Below are 27,630 nucleotides of genomic sequence, written 5' to 3' on the forward strand. Positions count from 1 at the left end.
GCTCTCTCACATTCTGTTTTCAGCCAAACACACACACACTATCTGTATTTCTTTTACTCTATCTCTCTCTCACACACACACACACACTCTATCTCTATTTATTCGTCTCAATCTATTTCTCTCTTTCTCTTTCTGTCTCTCTGTCTCTCTCCCATGCAAATGCCTGTGTGCTCCAGTGCTCACTTTAAACTTCCAAAGCTGTATTAGGTGCCAGAGCTTCAAGGAGTGAATGAGGGAGAGAAGGGGGGGGAAAAACTCAATTACAAAACCAATAAAGTAGCCATGTGAAGTAGCTGTGGAGGAGAGGAATTACGTCTCCATCCCAATGAATGGCCTAAAGCTGTTCAGCCTCCAAGATCATTGTGTCCGCCTCTTGCGACTCTGCTGACAAGTTTTTAATTGACATGGACTCATGCATATTCATGACATAAATTACCCCGCACGCTCTTGATAAATTGAGGTAAAAGGCTGTTGTGCATAGATTTGATGATGTATCTTATTTTGTTTGGTAATAGCGACTGGATTTCTCCGTTGAGAGTGGTTAGTATTATGTTTCCAGCCAACTATGCCCGCAACGACATTAGCCAATATGTTCAGAAGGATTTATTGCTTAAAAATGAAAACCTTTGTCAAACCTCACGCAGTAGAAGCTGATGTGCATATGTGAATCTTATTCAGAAGATTATGGTATAGGTCTCAGTAGAGACCTGTACCATAATCTTCTGAATAAGATATGTGTTCAGTACCCTGACCTACACGGTACTGTTTTATCATCAAATTCTAAACACTGTGTCTGTCAGCTATGAATTTTACAGGGATTCAAGTGAAATATGCCTGTATGATACAATTTCAAAGCTTTGTATGCATGTCATGTTCATTCTCATAATCAAGAACCCTTTGAAATGTGTTAATTAGTTTCAGTTTGTTAGCCTCCCGTTGCGTGTCATTTCACACTAACAATTTAGTGATTTGCTTTACTCAAAATGCAAGGCTTTCAATATCACATCCCTCATTCGGTTTGTCAGGCGGCATATTGGCCCTCGTGATGGATTTTATTTGATTATATTTGCTATTGCTGTGCACTAACGTGTACAACAGTTTAATTAAAGGAAGAGAGAAGCCTGAATGCAAATATAATTGAAGAGTAAATTTAATTATTGTATTTGTTTAGTCATGTTACCCTTTGGGTGTACTTTGGCTGTTCATTTTGCATCGTCAACCTCCTGAGAAAAGAGTGTTTAGACATGACAGGATTCAGCCTTTGTATGCATGTGAACACACGCACAGACCAACAACTTTAATTTCATTGCATCAGTGACATGCATTTATTAAGCCCTCTAGGCATACTTTATGAAATTAAAACTGTTCAGTTATTCATTTGATCTTTGTAGTTCATTCATTTGAGTAATAATAATAATATTGAAAATTAAAATTGATTGGCAATTACATATGCAGATGTGCACACAACTATATGAGATAACAAACTGTCCCAAGTTTGTCCCAAACAATCCCACAGTTCTCAGTTTATCATGCAATGTCATCTCTCTGTCCTAGCCCCTGATTAAGCTGCTGAGCTAAGTTAACAAAGTTGCAGTGAGCAGAAACGAGAGCAGAAGTGGTTATATCAGGGCTACGGATCCTCCAAAGGCAGCAGTTCACCAAGGAAAGGAGAGATAAAGGGGGTCAGAGTTAAGCTTATCTGTTTGGAGTGCAGGACAGTGCATCCCTATCCCCTTGAGTCTTTCATCCACTGTAGGCTGCACCCTGCAAGGCCTGTGTGACATCCATCCCCTTCTCCCACTGCCCCTTCCAAGAGGTCAAAGTAATTAGGCTGTTTTCTGCTGCTCCATCAAGGCTGGTTTAAATCCGTTTTCAGCAAGCGATTGTTATCGTCTTCTGTCTCTCAAGTGGATGTGACAGTTGGGTTTTTGGGGGACTTATTTGCAGCAAGCCCTAAGGTCTCCTCTTGAGGGGCCACTAGCACACTGTCAGAACCTTGACTTTGAACAAAACAATTAGCTCTGAGCTGTCCTTGCTGGTTTTTCATCTGTTCCATATCCAGCCACTTGCTAATCGGTCACAAGTGTTGTTCTTTTACAACCAACAGTCTTTTACCACACTTTTGATTTGTAATTAATGTAGTCTTCCTTTTGGGTTTATTGAGTCAACCTGTTAAGATGTTGTTTGGTGGTGTTCTTGGGTATGTTGGAAGTTGGGCAGGGTGATGCATTTTGGATACATTCAGTGTTATTGTGCTTGCTAAGAGAAGTGCTACAGAGCACTGAGTTCACAGTTCTTTGTGTTATTCCAGAATAGTTGTCAATCTGTGAGAGTGATTTGTCTTGATTACCTTCAACACTACTCCTACATTTATACCAGCATGTCTATTTATATTTGTATGTTAATGTATTTGAAAAAACATTAACATCTAATTGGTCTTTAAATGATCCATGTTAGCAAGCATTATTGTTTCCTTCTCTGAAGCAGTTTGTTGATTACTTTTGTCATGAGTTTGTACTGGCTTTGACTGAAAGGGTGTTTTGGTTGGCGAGTGGTCTTTTGAGTTGTTTTAGGGTATTGTCTACCCATCCCCTCGAGAAATGATGTGGGGAATTTGTGGGAAATGCTAGCTGTATCTTTAGGCAGTTGTCCCATGACAAGGTTACTGGGTCACTGAGCAGCCAGCAGTGCACACTGACAATATTAAGCACACTGATACTGACACCACCATGAATATAGTTAGTAACATTGCAGTAGTTTAGTTGTAAATTTGAGTTTATAATACAACAGTAAAACGTACATTTCAAGTTTTTTGATTAACTACTGTACATATTTTTTCGATCAGTATGATACAAATCAATAGTATTTTAATCAGAAATGTTGAACAAGTATCCGTTTTAAAGTTTTACTCTTGTCAATGGGTAAAAAAGTTTAATGGTCGCATCTCACATCACACTTAGCAGTTCAATCAAGATTAGTGTAAACCCTGTAAGCTTCAGTAATTAGTGCTCCTCCAAGCAAGACAAGTTTAGCATTCAACCAAATAAGGGCTATAGAGCAGGGTTTAGAGTAATTGGCCTACTCTATAAATCTCAGTTTCTTTCACACTTCATGCACTGCATAGAATTGAATAAGGAAATTAACATTCAGACTTTGGATCCTTCGTTTGCCTCTGCTTTAATCCCAGGGCATCATGCTACACAATGTGGCAATGATCCTGGCGGTTGGTGTCGGCTTTCCCGGCCATACGTACACAGATGCACACTGTGATCTGCACAGGATGAGGACGTACCGGAAACTCGCTTCCAAACCGCCCTTGATGCTGTTTGTTGGAGCTGTGCAAACAAGGCATATTAATGGCATTCTGGGCCAAATTGTTTGCATACCATCACACATGCTTGGCACCACAGCAGTGCACTGGTTTTCAAACGTACAGTAAGGCCTTTAGTGTTCGTCTCACCTCGTGACCTTGCAGTATGATTGCCTGCAGTATAGCTAGATCAGTTGCATGATTACGATCACTTTAATATTCCGGAAACTGTATTAAAGCTTAGGGGTTTCTTCTGATCACTTAACATGTCCCTCTCCTGATCTGTATTCAGAGAATATTAGGGTTGCATTGATAAAAGCCAGCACACTACCCTCAGGCTCAGTCCATGTCTCATGCTTTATTGTTTCAGCCACAATAAGCTTAAGTGTTGGGATATGACTCATTTATCCTTTTCCATCATGTGTAGGTTTCATCTGTGCAGTGCTGGGAAGCGTCGCCTCTGGTTTCTGGGCTGTGAGCAGCAGTAGTTATTCTGTAAGGCAATGCCTCTCATTTCATCCCGACCCTCAGGACTTTCTCATTTTCTAGTATGTGATATTGAATTTTTCGTCTTGTTGTCAAGGTTACTTCATATGGATATGCAACCTTAAGTGTGGTGGTTTGACTACTGCTCAGTATGGATGGATAAAGATCTTAAAGAATGTTTTGGCCCTCAACAAGGATATTCCTCAACTGATGGAACAAGAGTTTGTGAACAATTTTATTAAAGAAACTCTGTGAATGTTGACAATCATTGATTATCATAATTTTTATGCTACCAAATTTTGTATTGATAAAACAACCTTTTTACATGTGTAAATTATCCAACACGGTCAACTCTGACTTAACATTGAGTAAGAGAGTGTGTTTCTGTAACCTTCTTCCTTCACTAAGGCCTGTTACTTGCCAGCCCTGTTTTGTTCTGTTGCATTCAGAGTAGGGCGTCTTTGGCTCCTCCGGGATGTGAGATTGCTTGGTTATCACCAGGAAGAGATTATTTCTGTCTCCCATTCAGTGTGATGTGGCAGCCATCCAGAGGGAGGCTCACTGGGCCATTGTTTAAGGGCCCAGAGAGGAGACAGCTCCAACATCCAGGATGCTTTTGAAAGGCATGGAGGGGGGAAAAAATCTTCCAAGATGGATGTCTGCACCCTGGGTTTTTAATCGTTTTATGGCACATTACTTTGCACGTCCCACAGTGACAGGCAGCATGCTATGTTTTTCTGATTCTATTCATTTATTTATTTTGTGGACAGAGATGGGAATTGGAGACCCATTGACACAAGAGTCACCACAAGAATCAACATGCCTACAATGGAAAGTGAAACAGGATTCTACCTTGGTATAATGTGCTGGAGTGAAGGTCCAGCATACACCAACCAAGGGCAGGCTGAGAGCATGGACCTTCTCAGTTTGTTGTCATACTTGTGTAATCACATCACTTCACTTGTGCTTCTGGCTTGGGCAACACTCTGTTCAGTTTTCACACAATAGCACTGTTGGTATTTTGATGACAAATTGCTAACCATTGAAACTACAATTATAATATAAATGCATGGAATTAATGTAACATTTATTGCATGATGATCAAATTGTTTATCTATGACAAGTTATTTAGTTACCTGGGAATAGGGGTCCTCCGTGCCCTTGAGCACTCTCATGAGTATTGATATTCAAGGCCAGTGGTTACACATGTAATAGAATGTGACAGCAAACCATATTCAAAAAAAGCTCTCTCCTTGGGTCTCCAATACTTTGGGCTTTTATTTGAGCTATAAATCCAAGAGTCAAGTTTGCTGGATGTTAAAAAGGCTCTATTATTCATGCCAGAGCTGAAGGATGGTAAATATGAGAGAACAAAGTGGTGGGTAGGGTGATAACAAGCCTAATTTATGCTGATGTTTCGCTGTAAACTATTTACAGAGGCTGTTAGCGATCGCCAGGTTTATGTTGATGTCCTGGGGACCATAAACCATCAAAAAAAACATTTAAGGTGAACATCCAAAACAAACACGGAAATGCAACACGCCCGGCCAAGGTTATGGAGCTTGTTTACCATGTATCCTGTTTAGTTCTAACCTCTCATCTCGTCACCTCCATCTTGTAATCTTCTGTTTCATGATGAGACCTTGGTGTCCAGATGGCCTGTAGTAAATATCTCCCAGAAGAAGTGCTGGTGAACATGCAGCCTGATCAAATGGCCTTTCAAAGGCCAGAGGGAAACTCCCCAGTACCCAATGCTTCAAAGATAGTTTTCTGGCCTTGTGTTACAAACTCTTGGATAAAAATTAACCTTTGTTTAAGTAGATGGATGGGTCCCGCATAGCTTTGAACACAACACACTCCCTCCTTACTAAACTGTTAAATAAATTAGTTTTAAACTACCTTGAATCACTGTTGGTAATGAAAAAGAATCAGTATGCGTCTGCAGCACTGGTCGGTTGGATTGATTTGTAGTGCTATTCCCCTGGTCGTGTGCTAGATCTGGGCTCTCCATAGAGGCTTGTCCCAGGCCTCTGGGTTGGGAGATGGACTTTGAAGTGAGGCTCTAGCTGACAGAGAGCGCAGCTGGATCTATGCTTCCCACATGTCCATCACTAACCCTCAATCCCTGGAGCGCTCGCCCTCAAGCCAACTAGTGGGCTCTCAGAGGCCTTAGCGATGGGAAACTGTTAGCTATGCATGTTTCACTGCTCCTGCACCCTCGGTTTATGCACCTTGGCAAAGTGTTGAGTTGCATCAGCTGCCCTCTACTTGCATATCATCCTCGTTTCCTACAATGGGTATTCAGAATGTCAGTGATTCATCAGAGCCAAGAACAGTTAGTCACGGTGTTTGTATTTTACTCGATAGCTGTTCCTGTTTCTGCTTTTAAGAATCCTTCAGCTTTTTTCTTCACGATTTCTTTACATCTTTGTCAGTGATATTTCAGACCTTTGTTACAATGACTAAACAACATGTTAATATGGATACATCCAAAATCCATAAACGGCTTTTGACCTTGAGCTGTTGTATGTTTTTGGGCCACAGTAAGAGTGGTTGGAAAGCTGAGGCCAGTAGAGGTGCCATCCTTGACTCTGGTCTCCAAGAGCACCAGCCCACTCCGCAGGAGCTAAACCACAGCTCTCATTAGCGGGACAGCGAGTGACCTTGGTGCCTCCTCAGCTTGCCCTCTATTCTTGTTTCCATCATAATTGCTTTGTCAATTTTACCTTAAGTTCACAATGTACTTTTTTCCCTCTAACTTTAACTTACAGAAAAAATGCAACAAAAAAAGAACCTGGTGCAATGTTTTTTTATTTTTTTATTTAATTTAATTGCCGTCTGCCAGGTGCAGATTCCGAAACACAACCTCTCTTACGTGGCCTGTGTTTAGTGCCTCCAAGGCAAATAATTCTGTTTTTGTCTAAAGAACACTTAACAAAAAAAAAATATTTATCTGTTTTCTATGTGATTATTATGAATATCTACAGTACAGCCTTCAGATGTACTTTGTAACTGTGATGCAACATTTCAGCCCTTTGTTCTTTAGAAACTATAATTGCATTGTTTAGCTGCAAGACAATTACATTGGACTGAAAGGCCTGAAGTGAGTGAATGCTCATCTTCATTGTTAGTGTGATGACGAAAATGTGATTTCTTGCAAACCTACTTTTCTAGGCAGTACTGATGTACAATGTATCTAATAAAAGCTAGCTCTCTCTCTCTCTCTCTCTTTCTCTCAAGGGATAGTTAAATAATGTGCTTTGATGTAGATGTGGCTCTTTAATGTGACCCTTTAATGGATTTTTTCTTAGCAGCTCAATTTTATATACAGCTATGGTGTTGGGTGATTTGCATAAACAGCATTCGCATCATTATCATGGTCAAATTAACGTATTATGTACAGGTAGCCCCCTATAGAGGATAATGAATGGTGGTCTCTGCATTGATGGCCATACATAATTGTTATTTTCTTCGGTGTTGTAATTGCATCTGTAGGTAGGCATGTCTTAATATATTTTCACTGATGTCAGGATTATTAGCAGGATCTCATTATTTGAACATAGAGTGGATTCACAATGTAGACACACAGGAGAGTTTGGGAGAGAGCAGGGATATACTGTCATTTAATAACATTTTAGATGATGATCCCACAGTGCAAATCCAGTGACCCCTATTTTCTGCAAGACTTACCATCCAAGATATTGTCATGTGCGGCACAATTTTTGTACCTTACCTTGGCACTAAATTAAAGGCCGATAAGAGTTGAGGAAATTGTAGTCAAAGGTTTGTCGATTCCCACTTTGAATTCCTATTCTCTTTAAAACCCACATCCTTTGTTTGCCTCGCCCCTTTGACAGCATAGCAAAACTGTGCCATTGTGGTCTGTAAGAACACATATCAGTAAGACAAAGATGATTTGGTCATTATTTCATCAGCTCCCTCTCGAGGACTCACATTTCACTTAATCGATGTGGACATATGCTACTTCTCATCTCTCACCATTAAAGTGCAAACAGAGAAAATATCACCAAGTTAACCCCATGTGTTTGATGAACGAGTTCAAACATCGCTCATGTTGTGGATATGTACATAAGATGAACGGTGTACGCTGGTTTAATGTAAGCACTGCATTCCTCACTGCGTTGAAATGTAATACAAGTGAAGAGCAGCCAACAGTCTCAATCATGGCAAAGGTCATGGTGACACGGTAATCAATGGACTGCTGGGAAGCCCAAAACCAGCACTTTGGTCTTGGCTGTCATTTTCTCTAAGCTCATTTAGCTGCCCTTTCTCCTCAGACGCTATGCCCACCTAATCTCATTTCTGCTGTTAATGCCTGTTCCGGGAGATGGTGTGCTGACTCGGCCTGTGGTGCATCATGATAATGATTTATGTACACAACCAAATTGAATATATCAAACACCTCTGACTTGGGGTGGAGTCTTAGAAATTTGTTTTCAATCTCACCAGAGAATAATGGTTGCATACAAATGCTGTATTATTATAGGAGGTTGTTTACAACCAGACGTACTTTACTGTACAGATACAATGTACCAAAACAATGAGTGCTATATTTAAATCTTAAGACACAAATTTGTTTCAGTTCTAACACAAAGAACACTCCCCTAATAAAAAATAAATAAAACAGTGTTCTTTTAACACAGTGTGCATAACAACAAATATTACGTTGAGAATAATTTATTTAAATATATATAATTTGGACCTTTTGTAAGATTCCTCAGCAGTTAAGCTAAAGAAGCTTTGCTCGGGCTGCATGTGGAATGGAGGCAGTGCTCTCTGTTAGCACAGTATGGACGTCCTCTTGACAAGTTATTATCTTGTTGAGTGTTTAAGTGCTCTTAGTCTTTTCACATGCTCTTCCATTATCCAAACTACTTGACAGTTTGCAAACCGTCCCTTCAATCAATTTTTTGGGGATACACATTTTTGACAGGCATCCGTAAACCACTTACTTGGTCCTGCTCCTTTCCAATGTTGTCAAGCATCGATCTTCTGTCCAGGTTCAGAGCCTCTGGATTATTCTAAAATGTGGACTGACAGTCCTAACCCACACTTTCAAGACTGCTGTGGATTAAGTTGACACTACAGAACGACCTGTGTGCCAACAACTGGCTTTCGTCATTACAACTGTATAGAACACCTTCCTCAATCCACTGGTGAGGTCAAAACCAGATCATTTTCTTAAACATGTTTGTCTCAAACCTGTCTTAACTTAACGTTTTGCATTGCTAACAGCTCTTTATCAGCTCTGTTAATGTCTCTGACAGTCAGAGTAGACTTGACTGATGGTGAGAGAACAATGAGGTTGTGCTAAATTCAATTCTCTGTGAACGAGTGCATGAAGGATTTAATCTTATTTCAGTAGCCTGGGTCTTATTACAGCATGGCCACCTGACATGGCTGGCAGGTGAAAATGCTGGTTTATTTGCTGTCTTCTAATTGATTTTAAATTGGCCTTGGTTAATAAGTGCAATGCACACTTGTGTACACTTGTACATGTAACCTGAGTTAACAACCCTATATTGGATTGCATTGACTTGTCTAATGCTTTAGCAAGTCCAAAGGAATGAAACACTGTCACGCTAAAGCCTGTCCTTTATTCTCGCTTGTGAATTTCCAGTGTCTAGCTAAGTCTAGCTCTGCACCTCCTCCAATGCCAGTAGTTTTTGAGTGTGCGTGCGCACGTTTATGTGTAATAAAGCCGTTACTGCAGCTAAACAGATTTATTTGGATTAGTGTTTTGTCTTTTGGTAAATCACTGGCATGAAATAATAAATCAGCCATGCCAGTTGGCTTTAGAAGGCTATCACCAGGCTTTCCCTCTGCCCTTCTAACAGGCCGAGCATCCTACCACACAGTGGCAGCTCCTGGGGAGTTGAGCTGGCTGTTTGTCTCAGCTGCAGTGAAGAGGTCTCAGTGTCTGTAGACTGGGGGGCTCATTAATTTCTTTCAGGTTTGTCAAAGACCTGTTGTTGGGAGAGACTAAGATCTTTCACCAGGGCTGTATTGATAGGAGTGTGCCTAAGGGACCACCTCAACCTCACCGTGTGCATTTAATTGGAGAGCTTCCCATTACTGCTTTACTGTAGAACTGTCTTCAAAAACATTGGTCCTGATATACAGTTCAGTAGGTGAATTATACTTTGCATGCAATTTGACTTCAGCAGCACACTTGACACATACTTGGGAAACATGGTAAAATGACTGGGGTCACTCAAAAATGCCTTCTTCCTGGAATTAAAGCCCATGTAAGAGGTTGTGATAAGGGAATTCATTGGGGTTGGTATAATCACTCAGGGAATATCCTCAGTCCAAAAAAACAAAACAAAAAAAAAGAGATGTGTGATTGCGATCGTAAACTCATGACAATCCATAAAATCCCTGGATATCATCCTAGTTGCAGTAATGGAAGAAGGACTTGTGCCTGAGCCGGTCTGAGTTTCATCAGTGAGGCGTGCGAGGGATGGATTTAGACACACGGCTGGACACGCGCGCCAGGGTCTGTACCTACACCCTGGGCTTAACCAGAGCAGATCAGGAGCCTTCATTCAGAGAGACACCCTACACTCTGTTGCTGCTGTTGCAGAAACAAGATACAGCTGTCATTTTCTCTCTTGGTTGTGTGTGTGTGTGTGTGTGTGAGAAAGAAAGAAACTGGGTGTGTTTGTGTCAGTGTATCTGTGTGAATGACTCACATAATGTATGTTTGCATATTTGCTTTTGTTAGCTAATGAGTGAATCTGTGTGTCTTTCACTTCATGCTTCTGACTTTGTATGACCCCACACGTGGAACATACTCTTTGTTGAAAAAAGCCATTTGAGATTGTAGAACATGCAGTGGTTTAAACTCCCCAGGTTTGAAATGGAGGTTTACAGTGAATCCAACTCACAGCAACTTGTCCTCCTACAACACACTCCTTTACCCCAAGTGTGTGAAGCACTGCAGACAGCAGTGCTAGCATCATTACGGCACTCCCTACTCTGTATCTGCTGGACAACAGACACACCAGGCCAGAGGGAAGGTACCACCCGTATCCGGAATATTTTGCCTTCATTCTCGTACAGTGGGAGGAAGCGGAGATGTTGCCCCTTGGTCCGTTGTAGTGAGAGAGAGAGAACGCGAGCGGGGCAAGAAAGGGCTGAGCGAATCAATGCGCCGCACGCAGCTCTATAATCAAATTGTTTTTTTGCCATGTTAAAATGTAAAAAATACAAAAATAAAATCTAAATAAAGTTAATACATTTGTGGCGGTCAATTTCTTTATGTGGCAGGCCGCCACAAATAAATTAATGTATGTGAAACACTGAATGTTGGTAGATTTCTCTTTAGATTGTTATATAGTCACTTAATTATCCTTGGTGGCAGGACATGGGGATATGCATGACCACCAGGGTACATATAAAGTATAAACAGTCATTCTGTGTATACACCTGATACTGTGTTGACACCAATGCTACATTTGTTTTTACAGCTTTTTGGTAAAATCGCTTTTTGTGGTCGGAAGTATTGCCTCAGTTCTCTATTATACACCGCAGGGCTAAAGGTTCTTCTGCTCTCCTGTTATGAGCACCTGGATCCTGGCTGGCTTCAGTGGGATAATCAATAGCCATTTACCGGCCTAAGAGTGAAACTGTGTGCTAGTGATTGAGTTAACCTCTTGGCTTTAGAGTTCAACTGCAGACATGTTACATCCAATATTGTGCTCTTGCAGATGGTGTCAGATTTCAACTGTTCATAGAAATTTAAGCAACTCACACTATTTCAAGATGAAATTATTGCAATCTAAATGTTCCTTTGGGGATCTTGCTGAAGTAAATACTACTGAATTCATGTTTCAAAATATGTCCTATTATGCAGATTATTGTGGGGAAAAAAACAATTACTGACAATGTGTGTGATGGAGAATGATGTTGCTAATTATTTTGGGAAATGAGATCTGATTGTTATATTCAGGTCCATTACAATATGTCCCTGATGTGCTGTAAGCTATGATGCAGTGATGGCTCTGAATGCTCCGTGTTTGAAATATCCAAATTGACCCTTGTTGGGTAGAATGCCTGCTGTAGTCCAAATATTGAGGGATCCTTGGGGGTGGGAAAATAATAATAAATAATAATAAATATATATGAGAGAGAACATCATCATGCTTCTGCAACAAAGTGTTGCCGTATGTTTCCATGTGCCGTCTATTGATGCTGTAGCTACGTAAAATGTTTCATTCAACATGTTGAATAGCCTACTGGTTACATATTACAAACCACTGCAATGTAACCTATTAGTGGGTAAATATTGACTACATGTGATGTGTTCTCACAGAATATTGAGGGCGACAGATAGGCTGCAAGGTGAACCACGAAAAGTCTTTAAGAAAATGATTCCCGCTCCACAGTCTGGCATCTACACAATCTTTAGCTCATAAAAAAGAACGATTCGTGCTAAGCTACCAAAAAAAAGTTTGTCGCTGAAATTCCAGTCGATTATCGTTGCGTCTATGTTTTATGCAGAACCAGTTTCTTCAGAGCGTAATAGGATTTTGGTGGCACGGTTCGACACGTGATCGTTCTACACCAATAAGGTAGCTGCTTTTTGTCAACATGGATGGATATGTTTGGCAAATAGTGGATGGGACCTTGCACGTAACAGAAATTCGGCCCCTGACAGTGTTTTGCATGTGATACACTACGGCTGCAAAAGTGCGTGTGAGACAGGCAGATGTTCATGTTTTTCTGCAGGACTGTGTTGCACAGACTTATGTCGTTGTTGTAATTGTGCCAACACAAAAAAAACTGAGGAACTGGGAGATACACTGACAGTGAGGACTGAGTGTCCTTAATCTGTTATTCCTTATTCTGTTTTGTACAGTTTTATATATCATATTTCATATTTTTCATTACGATTGTTTTTATGGTTGATCAGTGTTTTCATTTGTGGAAGAATGAATGAATGAATGAATGTTACAACAACGACATAAGTCTGTCTCTCCCCCCCCCCCCCTCCCCCAGGTTAATGTAATAGCCTAGTTTAATAACTAATATTGCACATATTTTCGTACTATTTCCCCTAAAGCAATAAGGTTAGGCTACTTAGAGACCGTCCACTCATAAAGTATGTTCTAAATGGCATAAATGCTGCCAATTATTAATTGACGTATTAATAATTGACGTTGGTCAGTAGCCTATCGATTAAGGTACTTGAAAGCATGTACACTGTCTGCTTCATTTGAGCTTGATAGGCTAAACATTCTGTAGCAAATAATAACAATAAACCCACTATTTATTAATTAAAACTACTTCTGCAAAGTAATGCACCGGAAATACAAACGTAAGCAAAGGCAGCAATCGCTATCGAATCAACAGACATTGATGTGATTGCAATTTAGCTAGCAGGGGAATAATACAGATCACCAGTTAACTTAATTTAAATTAGCAAGAATATAGACTAATACAATAACAGGCTTAAATTAATTGACAAGTTAGCTATACGACTTCTCAAAGACGCACAATCTCAACTGCGGTGTGAAGCGCGTATCCATGCTATTCTCCGACATGCACTCTAACAATCACATAGACGTCCTAAAATGTTGTACAGCCCTATTTCTGATACCATGGCGGCAGAAATGTAGTCGTGGCGGGCCGCCACGGCAAAATAAACATAGGAAACACTAACGTGCAAGGTCCCACCCTCTATTTGACAACGATATCCATCCATGTTGACAAAAAGCAGCTACCTTATTGGTGTCGAAGGATCACGTGTCGAACCGTGCCACCAAAATCCTATTACGCTCTGAAGAAACTAGTTCTGCATAAAACATAGACGCATCGACAATCGACTGGAATTTCAGCGACAAACTTTTTTTTGGTAGCTTAGCAGGACTCGTTCTTTTTTATGAGATAAAGATTGTGTAGATGCCAGACTGTGGAGCGGGTTGAAACGATAACAGGGTTCACCTTACGGCCTAAGATGGTTTCGTTACGAACTGTCAGTGTCAGCTGATTCGAAACGAACGGTCTAATTAGCCTAACTTACTTCCGTTCTTACTATATGTAGAAGGACATAACTTCGTTTGATATTCTTGTTTAAGTAAGGGGAGTGCCGAACACGTTCTGTCGCCGTTTGACTTCCTAAACAGCTGTGTAGATGTTTTTGTAGTGTCTCGCGTGGCTACAGCGTTGCAGTGAGCAACACTGGTTTGAAACCACAGGTAATGATAATTTCACCCACAAATCGTTTACTTGTAATGTAATGTCATAATAAATCCTACAACGAAAATGTATTTGTGAGGAATGTTTATTTTAAAGATTGAAAACAGATGCATCATAGACCACTGTAGTATGTGTTGCCCGGGCAACAGAGGCTAATGTCACGATGCTAATGCTTCAGTGAAATAGTAGACTACCGTTTCCAAAAGTAGATGTGGGCCTACTTCCGTAATAATATCAGCTAATATTGTACATTACATTTCATAATTGTGTTTCACATCACAAAGTAAAATGAGTAAATAGTTATCACCCTGGCCTCTTTGCTTGTGGCGTTCCTGAAGCTGCCTTGCAGTAAAGCTATAGTTAGCCTAGCTATCCCCAAAGTTAACAGATGCGAAACGAATGTTCTGCTACAGGTAGTCACGCGTGTTTTCGTGACGTTAGTAACGTCAGTGACTGGCTAGCAAATTAGTCACCGTTAGCTTCACTTTTCACCACAAACCAGAAACGTTCTCATTTCCGGCGCTTTCAAACAATCCCCTCACTCAGTGAAGTTTGGCTAGCCACCGCAACTAGCTTGCTCGTAGCAAACCTTTTGAATTAGCCAATTCTCCCTAAATAGATGTCAAGCTTATGTACGTTTTTGGGGGCATATTTTCAGTCAGCAGATGGTACTGTTTGAATCGCGACTCCATCTGAAATACTGCCGGTGACAACGTGAGCGGTGAGGGAAGCGGGCTAGTAATCCGAACGTTGCCAGTTCGATTCCCGGTCATGCCAACTGACGTTGTGTCCTTGGGCAAGGCACTTCACCCTACTTGCCTCGGGGGGAATGTACCTGTACTTACTGTAAGTCGCTCTGGATAAAAGCGTCTCCTAAATGACTAAATGTAAATGTTAAAGTCAGTAGTTTGTTTCAAAGGGGGTTCTTAATGAATTACGCAATATGAGTAGGCTAAATGCTTGAAAAATGTCACTAGAAGAGAAAAACTTAAGGGGACGGACCCACCTGCAACCGACGCAAGCAAGCACACCCTACAATTTCCCCAGAAATTGTACCCTCTCTAGTTATACTTGTCCTACATTATCTTTTACTTGACCCGGACAATCGGACAAGCCTTAATGTCGATCAATGCTCTGTCACTGTGTCTGATATCTGGACTGACTGCTGTCCTGTGAGGCATCTTCTCATGAACCAGGGTCCAGCGCAGGTCCTGTCCGTGGTCAGGCTTGCACGGGGATTATGCTATCAGAGAGGAGAGGGTATCAGGTGCTAGCTGTGTGCTCCTGCATAGTGCAGATTACATGCTGTTCTGACACCTCTGTCTGTTCAAGGTTGCTGATAAGGATTAGACATGATGTGACCTCTGCACTTGCTCCTGTGCATAATGCTACACAAACGTCACTCATGTGGATATAGATTTAGATCGCTATGGGGAGATCATAGCCATGTATCATAAAATTGCAATTACGGACTGAAAGGTGAGCAAACAGGCGTGATAGCCGCCTCATTCATGACACATGCGTGAGTCTGCCTGTTCAAACACAGCAAGCAGCTACACAAGTGCACAGCCTAAATTGAAGGGCCTTAACATTTTTAAATAAATCTGATTAAATGGGTCTAAGGCAAACATTAAGTAGGTCATCTCTGTGTGCGATAAACTAATTGCAGCATTCTAATTCTTAATTGTGGAATTGTTGGAGTCCATTTGGAATGCTAATGCAGGAGACAGCTGGTGAGTGCGTGTATGAATGCATCTTCTGGGACTTGGTCCAAATCCACCCAGGGATCCCCTGCTCTCTCTCTCTCAGCCTGCTTCTGTCCGCCTGTCTGTTTGTCTGTCTCTCTCTCTCTCAGTCCATCTCTCGCTCTCTTTCTGTCCACCCTCTCTCTTTCTCTCTCCCTCCACCATAACATAACCGTGTCTTCATGTTGCGGTGCAGCCGGGCTGGGAGACAGAAAGAGTGTGACGGAGTGCAGAAGAGAGTGGGAAGCGCAGGGCGATTATCTCCAGGCCTCAGCCTCCTCCTTCTCCTCCTCCCCGGTCTCCCAGGCTCCGTCAGGCCCGCAGCCCTCCGAGAGGGGCCCGTGTAATCGCTTAGGCCTCATTTAACCCCATTACAATAAGTCATGCACACATTTCAAAAGGGGGATCCTTTCGCAGTCATTAGGTGTAATTAAGTTGAATGGAAAGCCGTCATGGTAGCAGGCCGATTTACTGGCTTTTTAGGCAGGCATACATCTCCATAAACCCAGAAGAAATGTTTGTTTGTTTTTGGACTCTGGTAATTAGCTACGCTCTATGTTGTTTTTTTTCTTCTTCATTTCACTTCTCACCCTCGAAGTCACAGACTTGTGCAGGGCAGTAGAGATTGGTATGACACTCTACAACCCTGATATTAACTCTGCTTTTTCTGGAGGTTTTTGAACCCATCAGATTGTATGTGGAGTAAACTCTGGTTGCCTAATTGGAACGTAGAAACGCATGTGCTAGATTGTGCCCACTCGTTGGATACGGCACATAGGGAAACTGGAATATAGTATAAAGACATTTTGGAAATAATTGGAGTAGGACTGAAAAATGGGGAGGGAGGGGAGGAGGGGGTGGGGGAGGAAGGGGTGGGGGAGGAAGGGGTGGGGGAGGGGTATTGTATGGTTGCTGTGAGAGACTCTTCCAACAGGGAGCCTGTCGTTTGACAGCTGATGGAGGCAGGGAGTCAGATATGACGGTGTCTTGTCAGAGCTTTTGATGTCCATGACACGAAGTGATGAGACACTCGTCACTTCACACACCCAGTATCACCAAGAGAATTGTCATTATTTTTTTCCTTTTGTTTTACTAGCTTCCAAATGAGTGATTGGCTCTACTGAACAGACTGGTTCTGAATTGTCATATTGATCATTAATGCTCTTCCCCAATCAGTGTTGCTTCACTTTTTAATTTCAGTAATCACTGACACTTCTCCATATAAAGACATATTTTGGACTATTTTTAAATGGCGAGAACTTGCATTTCATGCTGGTTTGCCACGGTTCCTGTACAAAACCTTGAAAATATTTAATAAAAATAGATTCACTGTGAAGAGAAGTTGACAATCTCTTGTGATTCTGTGTCTCCCTCTTGTAGCATTAGATAGACTCTCTGTTGGTGTTCATCAGGGAAATTGTTTGACACCTCTCTCTGTTCCAGGCCTGCACTAGCCAACATGTCTACGTTCCGGTTTGGTCAGCACATCATCAAGGCTTCATCCGTGTTCCTGCAGACAGAGCTATCCTTTGCACTGGTCAACAGAAAGCCTGTGGTGCCTGGACGTATCCTTCCATTTCCCTGAACGAGTGAAAACTGATCATGCAAATAGCAGGTAGGACCCCAATCTCACTCCCACCTTCTCTGTCTCTCTCTCTTTCTCTCCATCTTTTTCTTTCTGTCTCCCCCCCACCCACCCTCTCTTCTTTCACCTCTTTATCTTTCTCTATTCTCTCTCTCTCTCTCGCTCTCTCTCTATTCTTCTCTCTCTCGCTCTCTGTCTCTGTCTCTCTCTCTCTCTATATATATATATTATTCTCTCTCTCTCTGCCTGTCTGTGTCTGTGTATCTTTCCTGATGAGTACATTCTGTGCTCAATGGAGCGGCCCTGTCTCTTTATCTGGTTGCCCGGCAACAGTTGTGAGTCTTTGACGCGATGAGAGTGACCCCAGTTGGAGGCCACATAAACAGATGTTTACAACAAAAACAGACAAAGGCCACACTAAAAAAGGAAAATAACAACAATGTCTCACCTTTATGAAATATGAGGACTGACACCTTGAGTTGTTTAGTCTGTGGAAAGTTGTATTTGTTTTGTATGGAAACCTTAACTTTGAAACAGATGTTTACTTCAGAATAGACACACATTACCAGGGGAAGGAGGCCATGGATCTTTGTCAGTTCTGGTCTCCACTCCCCTCTCTGAGTGGAAGAAACTCAATACTTTTGTCTATTAATCATCGTTTTCAACCAGCAAGAGCAAACCTTGCATTCATTTGCATGATTTCCATCGCTGATTTGCTTGAATAATGTGCTTATTCTTTTTCAGGAATAATAATCAGCCCTTGGCTTTGTGCTTGAGGTCCTCAAGCTCTGCCTTGCATAACTCCTTTATGTTTAGATTAACTTTGGACTGGGGGAGATTTTTCACTGCATTATAGGGCATTGCTGTATAATCCTTAAGTGTAAGGAGAGGCAACAATGTTCTTAGGCCATACAGAATACATTAGCATTATTTAATCATAACACTTTCCCATCCTACATGAAACATTATAATAATGCCAGAAAGCAAATTCCTGAGCAGACACTGTGATTATCATGCTGGTGTTAAAGGCCAAGTTTTTGTTTTCTGAAGTATATTTGTGAGTGTATGTGTGAGTCTGCATGTGTGTGTGTGTTTAAAATCACACACAATTTTAGGACTTAGAGAGTGAATATAGATGGGCAATGCTTTACTTTGTCAGCTGCATTTTGTTCACTGTGTGAGGGCTTACTTCAAAGCTTTATTCTCTGCTCTCATATCAGTACAAACTATGGTGTGAAGATGTAGACTGTGCTTTGGGCACTTGGCTAGGATCTGAAATGCTTCTGGCTGCACTTGGCCTCTGATGTGTTTCCAGTAACGATGGGATGGAGGGTCCCTTGCGCAGCAGGACAATCCCTAAGGCTTTAAGCCGCATACATTAAAGTCAGATTGCATCCCAGCAGACATCCACAGATCCATCTCTCTCTGTCTCTGTCTCACATAAACACACACACACACTCACTCACATAACGCTTATCCATGTATTTATCCTTTAATATATAAACTACTCTGAATGCTACTCACATAGTAGAAGTGATGTGCAGCATAGCATATGTGACATGTCATCTAGGTGACTCCATGACTTGGCTCCTGGAACAACATCTTTCCTTTTCAATAACGCTGGGTAATAAGACTGCAGATGTCACTTCCAGTGCTTTGGGATGGACAGAATGGTGAAATATTTGAGGGAGAAAATGTCTGTTTTTATGACATTGTCAGCCTGAGCGCACCTCCCTGTTGCCTGTTTATCGACGGAGCACCCGGACGAAGGATTTCTGGGTAAATTAACCAGACAGACAGGCTGGCTGTCAGAGAATGAATATCTTTTGTGGTGATGTTTTGAGATCTCACCTTCAGTCTGAATGCCCTAGGTATTTGGGGGATTTGATATTATATGTCAGTACTATATCTTATTTTGTTGATGTTAGCAAGGAAAATAAACACTTCTAGAGCTTTAATCTACTTTCTGACAATAGAACACAAAAATAAGTGTCTAATTTGGTCCCTCCCTCTCTCGCTCTCTCCCTCTGTTTCTCCCTCGTTTGTTTGACAAAATTAAGTCACAATTCAGTCCAAATCTAAATCCAGTTGCCCCAAACCCCTAATCCTAAACCTAACTGTATTCATAACCTTCACGCAGACAAAAATGTGAAGAAAGATACATTTTCCCACAGTTTACTTTCTGGCTAAGTCCACACAAGAATAATACAAAAAACACACAATCAATTTCTTACTGAACTGTAGAAGCACACATTGTGTTGACACTTGAATGCCAGTGCTGCAAGACCAGCTTTGGGTGTTTTGTCTCGATAAGATGAAGCAAATGACCCCATTAGTATAGTGCAAGTCATGTGTTGTATGTGTCAAATTAATGTTCTGCCTGCTTTGACCCTGTTCACAGAAGGCAGGGCAGCTCTTCAGCTATGCTAATACATGTCACATCCATTCACATTGTCCTAATTGTACAATGAGTGTATTGTATGCCGATTCCCCTATACATTGCACAAATGGTTTATCTAAGATTACGCCTAAATGTTCATCCATAAGATTATTTCATGTCTTATGATGAAAACAAAAATTGTGTAGATTTACGGTTTGTTAAAGCCTCAAAAGAAAGGACATTCTAAATGACACAATCCAAACCCAACTGCTGCACAAACAACGTGATTGGTGATGTATGATGTACAGGGGTACAGCAACATCAGCTGGAATAGCTGTGCACTTCAAAAAACCTTGTTTGTTGCATTTTACATTTTATTCAGTTAGCAAACACCTTCATTCAAAGCAACATACAAATAGTGCATGAAGAAAGGAAGATCAAGGATCAGAAGTGCATAGATGTAGGCTACTGTATTTCAGTAGCCAGTCAAGGATGGGTGTACTGGTCACATCACAAGGTAACTACATCTCAGCTATCAGGCACAGAAAATGAACATGAATGTCACAGTGCTTCAGTAATTGGGTGTGCTTTGCCTTCGGCAAGGGCGCAACCTTTGTTCTCTCACATATATATTATTTATTGTGAGAATGCTGTTAAGCACTATTATTTTCCTGTTTCTCTTTATTATTATTATTATATCAACTTCTTAGTTCTTCCGCCGTTTTTGGCCTTTAACTAGTTCTGCATACTTTCACCGATTCCTACAATTTTTGTATCAAAACGTTCAGCTCCTTCAGGAGATGTTGGCTATGACTTTTGGTATTTCTCACTTTTATACTTTTTAAGACATTAAGGTTTTTGTGCAAATTATTCTCCCATTAAAAGTAATGGTAAATCCTTTCAAATCATTAACAAGCTTCCTCCTCTTTCAAACGTAACTACTTCAGCATACTTTCAGCTAGAGACACCATTCAACCTTTAAAATGTTCACAAGACATTCAGCTATTCCCAAATGATTCAGCTTTTTCAAATATTCAGCCAATTTTTAATTATGACAGTTTGAAATACATTAAAATGTTTGCTCCTTCTTGAGTTTTATGAATGAGCAGCAAGCAGAGTGGCACACTCTGCTTATGACATGACATGGCATATTTTCAGTTAGAACATGGTACTGTTTGAATCGCGATTCAATCTTCTACTGCCGGTAACGTCGTAGAATAATCTTCAAAGGGGGTTCTTTATTCATGAATGAATGCAATATGAGTAGGCTAAATGCCTTAAAATATCACGAGAAGGGAAAAACTTTAAAGGACGTTTACGTCATAGAGATTAGGTCAATTTTTACACCGGTCTGCCAAATGTATTCGTTTTGATTCAACGATGAGGATGCCTTTTGCAGGGGAAATGAGAAGATCTATTTCATTCTACACTTCACTCGTATTTTCAGTTGTAAATGAGCAGCAAAAAAAAAAATGCTTTTAAATCTATGTAATCTTTATAAATAATAAGTATGCATTTTTATATAAAATATACAGAAATATCAGTTTAAAAAATGTCATTCAAAAACAGACCCCTGTGCAACCGACGCAAGCAAGCACACCCTACAATTTCCCCAGAAATTGTACCCTCTCTAGTAAGAGTTGTGTTGCTCTTTTGAGTTTCCTTTCTTTTGAGGCTTTTCACTTACCACAACTCATCACATCAAATGTATTGTATTTAGTATATGGATGATAATATATACAGTACATCTTGAAATGAAATACAGTAGGAAGTCCAGTCCTGTTCATGTTTTGAAGAATGCACACAAACATTTGCACACTTCAGAGAAAGGCACTTGTCTTGTTTGTCTCTAATGTGTGGGGAGGTTTAAAATCAATGCTATTTCCAGATGGCGTATTTTCTTTAGTTATTACTCATCACATCCAGATCATATATTATTTATGTAAATCGTCAATAACAGCATGGATCAAATAATAGATACTGTTGTGCATGTATATGAAAGCAACTATCAAGGTCTTTGTTGGCAAATTACAGTAGTACCTTCTGTACATGTTATACCTCTCAGGTTACAGTATTCCCTTATGTTTGATTTGCTGTCATTGCCACAGTTTCGTTTTATAGGTTTGCCACTCAGGCAGATACAAGACAAGTTCCAAGGATACTTCCTTAGAACATGGTTTAAATGGGTCTTCCGTAGAGTAGGCTGACAGATTGGTGCCCTCATAAATGAGAGCGATACCCTGTTTTATCTGCTATTTAATGGGCACCTAACAGACCGTGTCTCAGTAGGTCATCAAACAGGTTTTTGCCCTCTGTGTTGGTAGCAAAGACTGCCGTCCGTGGTTCATTGTTGAAGTGCCTACTGTATGCCCCAGTAGGATAAGAGAACTGAATCACTTTGTGTACTGTGACTCTGCACTGGCTGAGCATGGCTGAAGGTCAAGTTTACAGAGATGGATTAGAAAGTGTCATATCAGCCTACAACATGCACACTAAATCCCCCTGAGGGCCCCAGCCTTGCTCAGAATGTGTACTCCATTACTAGCATGTAAATCTCCTGAACAACACAAATCAGTCTTTGACAAGCCTTTGATTAGGCATCTCCTTTCTGGAGGAATTCATTAGCGCCACACTCAAGAGTAGTTGATTACGTAGATCCAGTAATCCTATTAAAATGCATAATTAGTAACATTTTTCTCGTCTTTTCAGAGATGGCAAATGGTGGGCAGGGAAGAGTTGCGATTAGCGTGGCACAATGATGTCTCATTATCTGACCATCTACTCCAGCAGCACATATTAGTAGATGCACAGCCAGGGATTAGCACAGCGTTGGGTCTTTTGTTCTGGTAATGAACCCCCAAGGTAACTGCTTGAGTGCTGCGATGGCAAAACGCTAAATGTCAATGGACGTCTGTTGTCTTTCTGCGGTTTCCCCCCCTTCTATATTATCTGTCACCGACATCGTTTTTGAGGAGATGAAACGTGATCAGAGTTGACACATGGAGAAGGGCAATGGTTTTCAAGACCTTGCATGAGAATGCATCAGAATACAGTCCGTTATATTGCTGCCTCTACCAAGAATCATTGAATTGATGATGATTTGAATTATTTGATCAAATCAAAGAAACATGAATCAAAGAAAAATGAATCTGAAAGAATACAGAAGATGTCTTTGCGGCACAGTAGTTGCTATACAGTAAAGCCTTTACTTTTGTACTCCTCAAGCACCACAGTTCTCACTGCACCACAGCTAATCTGTCATGTCTTCTGAATAGCTAGGTGCTAGTTCTACATCAGTGTTAACTCATCGCCGTGAGAAGACTGCATGCTGTCTCTACTCTCTGATGTGGTTTGACAAGTCCCCCAGCCATCTCCTCCAATGTCTATCACCATCTCCGTTTCAAATATCTTAACTCTCTGATATTCCTCCTGTGTGGCGCTGCACTCATCTTCTCCATTCCCCCATGTCCTCCTCCGTACACCCTTCTCCTCCCCCCATCCTCCTCCCCCCCATCCTCCTCCCCATCCTCTTCCTCCCCATCTTCCTCCCTCATCCTCCTCCTCCCCATCCTCCTCCCCATCCTCCTCCCCCATCCTCCTCCTTGCCCATCCTCCTTTTCCCATCCTCCCCTGCCCTCCACCATCTTCTTCCTACTCCCGCACCCTTCTCCCCCATCCTCCTTCTCCCCCACCCTCCTCCCTCATTTTCCTTCTCCCCCACCCTCCTCCTTCTCCCCCATCCTCCTTCTCCTCCACCCTCCTCCCCTGCCCTCCACCATCTTCTTCCTCCTCCCGCACCCTTCTCCCCCTTCCTCCTCCTCCCCGACCCTCCTCCTCCACATCCTCCTCCCTCATTTTCCTTCTCCCCCACCCTCCTCCTCCTCCCCCATCCTCCTTCTCCTCCACCCTCCTCCCCTGCCCTCCACCATCTTCCTCCTCCTCCCCCGTCTCCCTTTTCTCTCTTCCAAGCCCCTGTACTGCTGATAGTGCAGCACAACATGCCGCCGCTGGCCCTCCCAGCCCCCCCATGTCCAGCCAGCTGCATGGATCACTGTGCTTCCATGCCGCCAACCATACATGAGAAATCAGGTCATTGGGTATTCTGAGTTGCGGGAAGCATTGCCTCAACCTTTTTATCTTCATCGTGTTTATGTCCGTGGAGGGCTTGACGGTGGGCTGGGATCGGAACCCCGGCAGGGCCCCCTTGCACAGCAGGGCCCCCTTGCACAGCAGGCCCAGAGTGGCCCAGACGGAGGTGGGGCGGGAGAGGGGCGGGGAGAGGGGAATTGGGGGATGGATGCACTTTATGAGCTTTGCTCACTGGTGATGAGGCTTGTCTGGATGTCTTCCCAGTCCACTTTTCATCAAACGCAAGCACACACACACACGCAAGCACACACACACACGCGCAAGCACACACACACAAGCACACACATGCAAGCACACATGGGTCATAAAACATTTATCCCATCATGCGTGTTTGTGCGTGTATAAGGGAAATTCATGTTTTAAATCTTCGTTCAAAGCAATCTTATGATCTTAAATTAGCTTTGTTAAATGGACACAAAAAAAAAAAAAAATGCCTCTTGGATATTATGTTGAACAAGAAAACGATTTTTTTTCTAGACTTTTGCATGTTTTTGGCTGAAAACTGAATGTTTCAAGACACTGCATCACATCTCCAATAAAAGGTTTATATGCACAGGCTATTTTTCTTCAAATTTCCTTTGAAGATGCACTTCTCTCATAACACTTGTCTTACTAAATAATTCCTTGTACAATATTTTATGCAAAGCCTTTCAAATCTATTGCTCACAATAAAAGCGTATTATTGTTTATATATGATGCACAGTAGACAGAGATTTTACTGTACCTGCAGACTCTTCATTCTAAAATAATCCAGTGATTTTGTTCCAACTTTTTAGTTTATTTTGACTTTATAAACTCTTTGGAATGAAATAAAAATAACAAAGCCGTTTGTTGTTCCGTTCTGTCTCTAATTGTGTCTGTGTGAATGCATAAGCACACGGGTGTTTTGGCTGGCAGCCTTTATGTCTGTCTCGCTCTGTGTTTAGTCGTGCTGGACAGTGGAGAGCAGGCCACTCAGACTTGTGTTTACCTGGGGGAAGTCTAGGGTGGCCTCTTTTCCTTCAGTTTAGTTTCTGTTTCATAATTAAACCTGTCTCCCCAAGGCCTGCTCCAGATGTGATTGCGAACTCTTTGGCCCCTTCTATGCCGCTGAGACATGCGGCAGACAGCCACGTGTCCTACCAGACTGGGGCCTTGGTCACAAAGCATATTTGTACTCATCTATTCAACTTTCCCTACCTCAATGCTTTTTTGTAGAATGGTTATATAAAACTGTGGTATCTGAGCTTACCTTGTGTTTGTTTCGGTGTCTGCAGCTTAATAACTCCAAAGTTAGCTCACTGTCTGCAGTGCAGCACACTGATTCTAAGGCGCACTGTCATGAAACGCTGTGTCTTAGCAAATATTTGACCGCCAGAGACAGTGACTGATTGCTAGTTGAATGCTCCCAGCAAACTATTAGCATGTCAGAAAGCATCATTACTCCTAATTACTTGATATTACTTGAAGCAGACGCATTAGGTGTGCCCAACACCATTCATTGTGGCCAAATTAGATTTAGTCAACTTTGTGTGTGCCTGTGTGTGTGTGTGTGTGTGTGTTTTGTGTGTGTTTGCGCACACACTTGTCTCTTTGACAGGAGTTTGTAAGGAGTCCTGTTACAGTAAGTGTTGCTGCTTTCCTATGTGCACGTAAATGTTTGTATATAATGGTTTTCAAATTATTTTTTGTATTGTACAATAATATTTTTATTATTTATTGACATTATAGCAATTATAGCACAGTGCTCGTGATGCAGTTGGTGATTAAGATGTCGGTGAGACACACACACAGATTCCTGGAATTATAGATAGGGCACAGTACCCCTGATGCAGTCGGTGAGTAAGATCTCTGTGACACACATATTTTTGGAATTATAGGTAGATAGTGCAGTGTCTGTGATGCAGTGTTTTTTCTCTCAGTGGCTTTGGTACCTACATTTCTCACAATTGAAATTCTCAAAATGACTTGTTCAACCTCCACATCATCTGATCACCTCTGCACATCATGAAAGTATTGTCTCATACCTTTGACAAAATTGCTGATGCTCTGGTACATTCATGCACATTATTATGTAGCCTACAGATGTCTGCTGTTTCCTACATTATCAGTTGCTTATGTCATGTTGATCGACACATCCTACACACACAGACAGACATAGATTCCTTGCATCATAATATAGATTCCATAGACATTGGTTATCCCTAGGCATTATTTACTCTGTCATAAGTGGGACTCTGTGGAAATGTGCAAGCACTAACTACGTCTCTGTTACTTGTAAATTCTAATTTCAGAAAGATATACTGCTCTAGCTGGCACGACCTCCCTCTTTTACTGTGATTAATATCATAGTCTGGATGCTGCATTAGTTTCCACACATTATTTTATTATTCTTTGGGTGGGTGGAGTCTTAGACCGTCGGGAGTGAATTAGACTAATGTTTGACATTCCTCGTAAAGAATGGGAGGGTGGGATTAAGATTGTCCTCTTTTTTCATTATTATGAAATAGAGAGAAAGAATCCTGCAGCACTTCTAGCCAGGACCTCAATTTAGTATGTAGCTTATGTCAAGCTAATGTGACAAACAGACATGTAAGTTATTGAATCTGTAAACTCGAGTAGTCTTTCCCAGCTCGTTTCAGTTCCAGAGGACTCATCAGCATTATATTTTGAGGACATTAGGCTAAAATAAGACCAGAGCTAAGAAAAACTCTTATTTTCCTCAACATCAATCATTTGTAGTCTATTTTACCGTGTGTATTTTATTATTCAGCCTGTGACTTGAAATACCCCGGCAACACCATACAACTCTTCAAGATTAGATTTTTTAGAACTCAGAAATTCAAAATGTGTTGAAAACAGTATATCCTAGTCAGCGCTATCTACAGAATCCACCAAATGTGGTCGGAGTGGGATACGCTCCTTCCTTCAATGAGCATTCGTATGATTTTCTGTTACAATCACAAAGATATATACCACTCTGGTCAGCAGTGTACCTCTTCTAGGGGGCTGTGTATTCATTTGGTTGTTTAAAATAGCAATACAGTATTTTTACAATCCCTTTGCACAATAATGACATTCCATCAGCAAGGGATGGTCAGACTCTCTTTAGGGGGTCCAGAGCAATGAATGCAGAAGACCTATTTATATGTATTCATAAGACCTACATAGATGCTTCACAAATCATCTGTAAGTGCTAATGGGGAGTCCAAACACAGCTACCCATATGGCAGCCTAAATATGCAGCAGCAGCAAACTAGGACTTGTAAATACTTTATTGGTGACAATCTTCCATATTTGTGGTTCCTGAAGTAATGCCGGCCCTTGTCTGTTCTCGGAGAAGCCATTTTATACTGAGCTGGTACACAAGAAGACCACCATGGGTTATGTGCATTACTCATGACCTAGTTCCAAATTGTTGAGAGTAATTGAAAAACAACGGAAGACCAGGAGACCTGGACAATAACCACACACACATTATCACGGGAGAAGCTACCGGGAAGAGAGTTTGGTTCCCTTTGGAATAAGAAGACAAGATAATTATTTCCCTCCTGTGTTTGCACACTACCCATGATGCAAAACGGATCTTGTGGAATTTCTCCCACTAGAAAATGTTGACATTTGGATGAGACGATCATCTCTCGGCCATTACACAGTGACTAAAAATGACTAAATGTACACGGTGTGTGTCATTGTGTGTCCTCGAGCAATCAGGTTGATTGGCCATGCAGCGCGAGCCTCCATGACTCATCAGCATGGAGCTGTCAGCCTT

The 27,630-nt window shown here is 41.5% G+C and overlaps 1 protein-coding gene across 3 annotated transcripts in view; it reads left to right on the forward strand.

The window, feature by feature from the left end:
- Positions 1 to 27,630, forward strand: part of fhit (fragile histidine triad diadenosine triphosphatase) — a 132,167-nt gene that overhangs the window by 21,155 nt on the left and 83,382 nt on the right. For all 3 annotated transcript variants that reach the window (XM_067241541.1, XM_067241558.1, XM_067241549.1), the window contains one exon: positions 17,209 to 17,330. In XM_067241541.1, coding sequence (XP_067097642.1) covers positions 17,225 to 17,330 — 106 coding nt within the window. In that variant the 5' untranslated portion in view covers positions 17,209 to 17,224. The remainder of the gene's footprint in view (positions 1 to 17,208; positions 17,331 to 27,630) is intronic.

The sequence above is a fragment of the Osmerus mordax genome, chromosome 1 (assembly GCF_038355195.1).
Source record: "Osmerus mordax isolate fOsmMor3 chromosome 1, fOsmMor3.pri, whole genome shotgun sequence".
NCBI classification, from domain to species: domain Eukaryota; kingdom Metazoa; phylum Chordata; class Actinopteri; order Osmeriformes; family Osmeridae; genus Osmerus; species Osmerus mordax.